The sequence below is a fragment of the Pygoscelis adeliae genome, unplaced genomic scaffold (genome assembly GCF_000699105.1).
Source record: "Pygoscelis adeliae isolate BGI_AS28 unplaced genomic scaffold, ASM69910v1 Scaffold149, whole genome shotgun sequence".
Lineage (NCBI taxonomy): Eukaryota > Metazoa > Chordata > Aves > Sphenisciformes > Spheniscidae > Pygoscelis > Pygoscelis adeliae.
In genome coordinates, this window is record NW_008825494.1 from 1,055,602 (window position 1) to 1,063,547 (window position 7,946).

The 7,946-nt window shown below is 40.7% G+C and overlaps 2 protein-coding genes across 2 annotated transcripts in view; one reads left to right on the forward strand and one right to left on the reverse strand.

Moving 5' to 3' along the window:
• Positions 1 to 359: 359 nt before the first annotated feature.
• Positions 360 to 3,065, forward strand: SLC25A6 (solute carrier family 25 (mitochondrial carrier; adenine nucleotide translocator), member 6). Its single transcript, XM_009331299.1, has 4 exons — positions 360 to 383; positions 508 to 994; positions 1,769 to 1,909; positions 2,408 to 3,065. Exons 1-4 carry the CDS (start codon positions 360 to 362, stop codon positions 2,563 to 2,565), a joined length of 810 nt encoding a protein of 269 aa, XP_009329574.1. The 3' UTR covers positions 2,566 to 3,065.
• Positions 3,066 to 5,772: 2,707 nt separating this feature from the next.
• LOC103923052 (granulocyte-macrophage colony-stimulating factor receptor subunit alpha-like) overlaps positions 5,773 to 7,946 on the reverse strand; it is an 18,498-nt gene continuing 16,324 nt past the window's right edge. The window contains exon 11 of the mRNA XM_009331300.1: positions 5,773 to 5,841. Within this exon, the coding sequence (XP_009329575.1) occupies positions 5,773 to 5,841 (69 nt within the window). The remainder of the gene's footprint in view (positions 5,842 to 7,946) is intronic.

The following is a 7,946-nucleotide window of genomic DNA, read 5'->3' on the forward strand; positions in this document are numbered from 1 at the left end:
GGCTGGCTCGGGCGCCTCCTCCGCCCGCCGGCCCGCCTCCGTCAGTGAGGGCTCTCGGCTCCAGGTAGTCCCAGTCTTCACGTACTTGCCCTGCGCTTGCCCTCCTTCTTCACGGCTGGCCCTTCCTATTTCGGGAAACCCTGAGCTCTGGAGAAGCTGGGATGCAGTGTTAAGCCTTCTTATGGTTCTTAGGGACGTACAAGACCTCCTGTATCTACGGTTCTTGAGAATTAAGTCAATCCTCAAGTTCTTTGGTCTTCACCAAACTACAAATAAATGCCAGTTCTTCTTAGTCTCAAGATTCAAACTGACCCAGCGGCTTTCGCTTCGTAGAAGTTTGCTGTCGCAGCTGGCTTTTCATGGTAAACGGGCTTAATCTCTGTGTACAGCTGCCATCAAGCGTTCAGGCTTGACAGCTCTTTGTTTTATAGCATAAAACTAGACTAAGCCCAGCTGTAGTGCAGGCCTGCCAAGGCATACAGTCAAAATACATATTTTTATTTGCAGGTACAACATGCAAGTAAACAAATTGCCGCTGATAAGCAGTACAAGGGTATCATCGATTGTGTAGTGCGTATTCCAAAGGAACAAGGAGTGCTGTCTTTCTGGCGAGGAAACTTGGCAAATGTCATCAGATACTTCCCAACGCAAGCTCTCAACTTTGCCTTCAAGGATAAGTATAAGCAGGTGTTCTTGGGAGGTGTAGACAAGCACACTCAATTCTGGAGGTATTTTGCTGGTAACCTGGCATCTGGTGGTGCAGCTGGAGCCACTTCCCTCTGCTTTGTCTACCCCTTGGATTTTGCAAGAACCCGTTTGGCTGCTGATGTTGGAAAAGCTGGTGCAGACAGAGAATTCTCTGGTCTAGGGGACTGTCTAGTCAAAATTACCAAGTCTGATGGTCTGCGTGGCTTGTATCAAGGGTTCAATGTCTCTGTCCAAGGCATCATCATCTATAGAGCTGCCTACTTTGGGATCTATGATACAGCAAAAGGTAAAACTTCAGACAGGGTCCGATAAACCCATTTTCAGAATTGTACTGTCTCTCTATGTCTGTTCTTGGACGTTACTCTGGGTCTGTCTGTAGCAACTATAGTTTATGTGGGCGTGGAGGCGGAGGGGGGATATCGGTGCCAGCATCAGTGATACTGCAGTGTTCAAGGCAAAACTCGGGTGTGTATTGATGGTGGCAGGCTACTTTCAAATACTCCTGGTTTTGTACTTGTCCTTAAAGGAGTTTTTCCTCATGCCAGCAAAGCGTGTTGGTAACCGTACACAATTACAAGTTCTTTTTTGTTCAGTGCGTTACTGTAGTTATATTAAACCAGTTCAAGTGTGTTTAGCAGGACGGGATTGAGCACTGCTTCTACAAACCACTTGTTGGTTAAGCTTGACATTTGGGCATAGAGGTCGTTGATACTAGCTTATAGCTTAATGTAATTCACGGGGACAATTACTTATTTTAGTGACACTTATTTCTAAAAAGAGTGGGGAATAGTTAGATCTCTTCTTTCGCCAGTCTGAAAAGAAGCCCGGTGCCTAAATGCTACCTTTTTTGATGACTGAGAAGAAAATCCTGTTAATTTCCTTGGTTTTTTTTTAAATACTGCTTCAGCATGTTTAAATTTTATCAAGTGCCTTGGTGCAACTTCAAAGTATGGCTTTACAGTGTTTCATAATACTTTCTCTAGTAAAGTAGTTGTCATGCAGTGAGCGAACTGGAGGAGGATGTACAAGATAAAAAGCTAATTACTTTTTTTTATTGCAGGCATGCTCCCAGATCCCAGAAATACTCACATTGTTATCAGTTGGATGATTGCCCAGACGGTGACTGCTGTGGCTGGTGTGGTCTCCTATCCTTTTGATACAGTGAGGCGTAGAATGATGATGCAGTCAGGACGCAAAGGAGGTAGGCTGTTAAATTTGTGCAGTTCTTCAAGCAGCATTAACAAGACGGAGTGCTTTTTTCCTAATAGTCATCCCTCAGCACTTACAGTTCCTTCTTCCATAAATCTGGTTTAAGTGATATTTCATATAAATGATATGAGGAACTGCAGTAGGGTCATAACTTGTGGTGTTTGTCAGGAATTACGCTGATGACTTTTCTTTATAGAGTATGCAACGGGCAAACGGACTGCCTATTTGCAGTGACAAATTAATTGAAGGCAATTAGGGGACAGTATAATTGCCAAAAAGAACGCTTAACACTTTTATTTTGTGCTTAGCTTTTAATGACTAGGCAAGCAGATAGGAAGCTTTTCTATTGCCTGAACTAGTATTGTGTTACAGTCTTAAAATGTGGTTGGGATATCACAAAGTAGCTAGAGAAGTGAAACAGGGCAGTTGTTAAAAACATCTTGGATACAATTATAGGAGTTAAAAATGACTCTTTGCTCTTTTTCTACAGCTGATATCATGTACTCTGGAACAATTGACTGCTGGCGGAAGATTGCAAGGGATGAGGGAGGAAAGGCGTTCTTCAAGGGTGCATGGTCTAATGTTCTCAGAGGCATGGGGGGTGCTTTTGTGCTTGTGCTGTATGACGAATTCAAGAAAGTCATTTAAGCAGCCTAACTAGAATGGGAAATCAAGTTGAGCAGATCATGTAGAATAACTACCATTATGGACCATTGACCTTCAAGAAATTCCTGTGAGTCTTATTTATCGGAACCAGATGATATTTGTAGATGGGACTAGAAACTGACATAGAGGACTGATCCATTTCTCGGTAACACGCATGAAGACACTGAATCTGGCAATTCAGTGTGGTGATGTTTTTTCCCCAGCAACGAGGAATGAGTGGCGTTGGTTCTGGGTCCAAAGTGGCTGGGTCCAGTTTAGGCAGAAAACTCTTTGCCTGTGGATCAGTCCTCGGTTTCAAGTCCTATCTTCTAGGACCATAAAATTGTATTTGAAAGTACTTGCTAACAAATCATGTTCTTTTCCACTTGTACTGAAGCACTATGTACCATTTTGCACAGCTGAACATCTAGCAATTTTGTTCTTAAATTGGGGCATTCTGCTGTAAAACAATAAACATACTTACTCTACCTGTGTTGAAATTATTACATAAAAGCTTTGGGAAAGCCTCTTTTGTTTGAAAACTTGTTTCAGATAATGGTTCATCTGATACACTGCACTCTGTAACAGAATAAGCTTGATTTTTTTTTTAAGAAATAATTGAATGTGAGAACTTGGGGGGCGGGGGGGAAGCATGGGTTATACTAATAGAAACCACTCCCATTCTTTGTGCCTGATAGTGTGTGACGGGCTGCTGCAAGTGGCTTTTTGCATGATTTTTAGAAATTGGTGTGCAACTTTTCATATGATTTAAAATGGGGGGTTTTCTGTTGTAGTGCTAGGAGAACCCAAAGTGCCGAGGACAGTCAAACAGTAATACTCTTGCCCTTGGTAAAACAGATTAAAATGAAATCAGTTTTTAAAAATCAATATAGAGAACAACATGGCATTCATGCAAAAACCCAGGAAGCTAGTAAATGCCTTCAACTTCCGAGTAACCTATGTATTGTATTGTTGCTGCTCTTTGGAAATGCTGATTGTGCCATTCAGGGTACTGTTTGGCCTGACCTGTAGCAGTGGTCAGTACATCTGTGGAAGGTGAACTTAATCTGAAATGAGGCTCATTCGAAGAGGTGAAGTTGATGCGGTGTGTGGGAAGGTATATGTACGCTTCTGTGTAGCTGTAAAATATAGATCAAGGTAGGTCAGCCTTCAGTATTAACTGATTGATGTCTAGTTCTGGGGATTGTCGGAAGACCAAAATCAGGTTGAATAATTTCTCATACTGCTATTTGAGATTACGTAATACCTATGTGCTGTTCTTCATATGTATATAATCTTACTTTTGTACTTTGTAATCTGCAAAGGCATATGGTAGGGGGACCAGTAAAGGAAAACAAGGTGTTCATCTTCCAATTGTGTTTTTAAGAACTCTCCCTATGTCTTGAGAAGGAAACGGTGTGTAATTGTGTAAGTCATTGAAGGCTGACTGAGCTGTCCTGAGTTTTTGTGTGCCTTCTGAGGTTGCTGTTCAAGATGAAGTACTTAAATTAACTACTTGGCTTTGGCTGATTATTACCTTCCTCTCAAACATAACTTACCTGTTTCACTGTTGCAGAAGCACTGCTTTCAACATCTGTATGTGAATGTAAGTACCTTACACAGCTACTTTGTACACAGACTAATAGCAGACTTTATGTACCTCCTGCAAGTGGTTTTATCCCGTTGGGTAATGGTAGCTCTCTCGTGGTGCTGGCAGGTCATTTGATGTTGACTTTGCCAATCAATCTGCTGTTTCAGTTGTAGTTATATTGATTTTTGGGGGGTAGGGGAAGAGTTTTTGTCTATAAAAAATATATTGCATAGGTTTATTTCCTGTATCGGTGGCTTGAAAGGTAGAGATAACGATAGAATACCTCCCATAACCTCACTGAGCGTATGGTGGCCCTGGCTTTGTGAGGAAGAACCAAACATGACAATTACTTGAGCAGCCCCTGAAAAGGGGAGGAGATGTTTCCCCCCGCCTCCTCTCCAGAACTAGGTTTTAACCAGAAGAAATAGGAAAAGAAATCAATGCAAGTGTGGGTGGTTTTTTTAAGTGGAACTGCGATTTACCTATGCTGTGCGTTCAACATGTACTACTTGGTGTTCATTTTTTTAGTATATGGCTTCCCTTAGTCATGCAGCAGCGATTTTCAATGTGTGATTATGCAGTGTGGGAACATAACAGGCAAACAATAAATGAGACTTTTAAAAAAAAAGCATTTTTCTGCCTTATTGAAACACTTGGTGAAATGTATTTATTTTGAAAAATGTTTTTAACAGGAAAGTATCTGGAATTTGTAAAAAAAAAATACTGGCATCTAAAGCCTATATTTTAAAAAGGCATCAGAAGTAGGACTTGCACACTGAAGGGAGTAAATAAAATGCATTGGTGTGAGGAAATACTTACATTTAAAATCCAGTTATTAAATCTCATTACAGATTTTATTCCCATTCTCAACTGTTAAACTGGACTTTTTTGAAGACGTAAATACTATCTATGTGGGTTAAGTCCATATCAATATTGCAGAGGCTTACATCTGCATCGGAAGTACTGAGCTAATGAAATAGCGGCTGAGAGGCAGCCCAGCATTAATAGTTACTTTTGGCAAATGTCATTTTATTTCCCATTTTCTGTTTTGCATACGGTTTATTGAATATACTGAGACTGTTTGGTATTGCTGGTTGCAAGGCTGAAGGGCAATTTTACACACATTTTGAATAGCTAGTTTCCCCTTCAGAAAATACTCTAGGTATATAAAAACGATAAGCTGGGAAAACGTAACTACTGTGGCATTCTTGAGCAGTCCTATTCATCCTATAGGAAATCACTATATTCAGAGGAAAGAAGCATCATCACAATGGAGACGGGAAGTAGTAACAAGTTTCTTCCGTGTTGTGGGTGAGAGGCCTTGTCTCGCGTTGTGAAGAAAATCTCAGCAAGGTTTGAGCAAGTCTTCACAGTAGGTGTTTGCAGAAAAGCTTAGCTGCCAGGCATTGTGGTTTCGAGCAAAGGGAAAAGAACAATTTTACTGATTTTTCTCCACTTTTTTCCCCTGCTCCATTTTAGGTGGATTTTTATGGGACAAATAGTTTTATACATGATGATACTTGTTTCTAGTCTGTGCTTTGAAGTACTCCTTAGTTGTCAGGAGGATCCATGATTTTCTTTCATGTTGGGGAATTCAGGTGTGTTTTCTTTTTGGAAAGTTAGGTCATCTCTTCAACCATAGTTATTTCCTCGGTACAACTTTTTCTTGGTAGATGTACATATTCTGTCTAAAGAGAGAGAAAATTCTGTAACATGCAATAAGCTACAGAGTCACTGATCAGGGAACATTTCTAAACGTTAGACGCACCAGTACCAAAGGCACCTTGTCTTGCTATTTTAATACGTAAGAAATGCTTGCAAAGCAGAAGAAAACAGTTTAAAGACAGTTACGGATTGTTTGACTTTTAACATGTATGATCAGTGCTAGCTATTTGTCAGCTGAAGGAAAAGAATAAAAGTTGATTTAAATGCTGGACTACTTTAACTGAGACTAGAAGAAATGTGTTCAGTGAGTATTGCCTGAGTTTTCCGTATGTAGGCATTAACTAGACTTTTAGAGAAAACATTTTCGTTGCTATCATACGGTTTTATGTTGGTTAACATGGAGTTCTACGAGAGTGGAAGTTGCTGGGTAAGACCATAGTACTGGTACAGAGCTTGGGGCTTAAAATATTGAGGGGGGATACATTTGATTTTTAAAAAAATAGGAGGGGTAGTACTGGAAAAACAAGGGGCTGGGGGGGGGGGGGAGAACATCGTGTGGGGTATGGGGGAGCAAGCTTGCTGTTGTATTGAGGGTATGTTGCAGAACATCAAACCAGGATGTCTTGGTGGGGAATTTTGTCTAGGAAATCTGTGGGATTGGTAAGCACTGCAGGGCTTCATGGTCATGGGGTTTTATGCTACTCAGCCATTCGCTGAGGAAAGCAATGCATCTGCACACAGTGTCTCTCGCAAGTTCTTGGAATGTCTTTAATTCAGGAAAAGCAGAAAACAAAGTATTAAAAATGCCATTCTGAGTGAGGGTGAAGAAGCATTTGGGGTGGCAATGACCAAAAAGTGAAGGAAGATGAGTAAAGTAAAATGGGTTAGAGGAATGCAAGGTATCTGATGAACTGAGTGAATTGGTTGGTAGGATCTTACTCAAAGCAGACAGGAAAACTGGCAGTTCTTTAGCACGACTGTCAAAGATACAAGTGCAAACTCAGTGCAGAAAGGTTAGGGTTGTAAATCATGAGGTTTTTCAGTGATCTAAGGAAAAGTTGTATTGTAAAACAGGACAGTGAGAAAATGTGAAAGGTCGTTGAGTAAGTAGGGACAAAATGAGGAAATGCAAGCTTTAAAAAGGTGTGATTAAAGGACATTACAGGTTCAAAATAGCTCTTAAATATATTAACACACACTAAATGCCAGGAAGAGATAGTCCTGGTGTTCAATGGAGAAGGAGAGCTCTACTGAGAACCTATTTGTGCTTTATTATCCGCTTTGAAAAATTACAGCATTCAATCAGTGTTAGATACCTCAGCATGGAGAGAAGAGGTAAAATAAAACCAGGCTTTAAGACTAGATTAAAATAGGCAAAAGAGTCTTTAGAGTAGAAACTTTAGACACATCAGAGGCTTACGAATTACCTTCATGGTGCCTGTTGGCAGGTATGAGGCAACCTGAGCTGAGGGCTTCACTTGAACTCTGACGATTACTGCTGATAAGTTGCTGCCTGCGTGGAAGTGCCTGTGCCAACGTTTACAAAACCACATCCACAAAGGCTTCTGGGTTGTAGTGGAGTCATTTGAGTAATTCTGGTAGTGTACGCACAGGAATTTGGAAGCCCCCTCAAGTTTAGTAAAAGCAAGCAACGTGGAGGGTCTGTAATTTTTGAGAGTCTGCTTGCTACTTTACTAGCAATTACTGTTTAATAATTTGATGGACTATGGACTGCTGCTCTGTAGCCTTAGCCCTGGCAGCCTGACATGAAGTGACATATTGGGTATTTATGACTTAAGATATATTAGGAAACTCATCCAAGTTACATTGCTACCTGCCTTCTATTAAAGCGAAAGATGATAGGACCAAAGACAAATAAGTTAAGACAATGTGCTAGTATAGAGTTACCAAAACTGGAAAGTTTTAGTAGTAATAGCTTTGAGGATTCTTTGTAAAGGATTTGTGTCGCTTTTGAAAAGCTTTTGAAAGCCTCATTGAAAAGGGTGGTGTTGCCCACTGAAACATTGTAGGCAATAAACAACTGGCCTGATTTATTGACTTACAAGTACATCTTTGCTTTAGCCAGCTGATACAAAGCATTCCCTCACTATGCAGACACTGTGCAAAC

Coding starts and splice junctions, on each gene's coding strand:
- SLC25A6 (XM_009331299.1), top strand. CDS start 360: ATGGTAAACGGGCTTAATCTCTGT. Junction 384..507: donor TAAACGGGCTTAATCTCTGT/GTACAGCTGCCA, acceptor TTTTATTTGCAG/GTACAACATGCAAGTAAACA. Junction 995..1,768: donor GATCTATGATACAGCAAAAG/GTAAAACTTCAG, acceptor TTTTTATTGCAG/GCATGCTCCCAGATCCCAGA.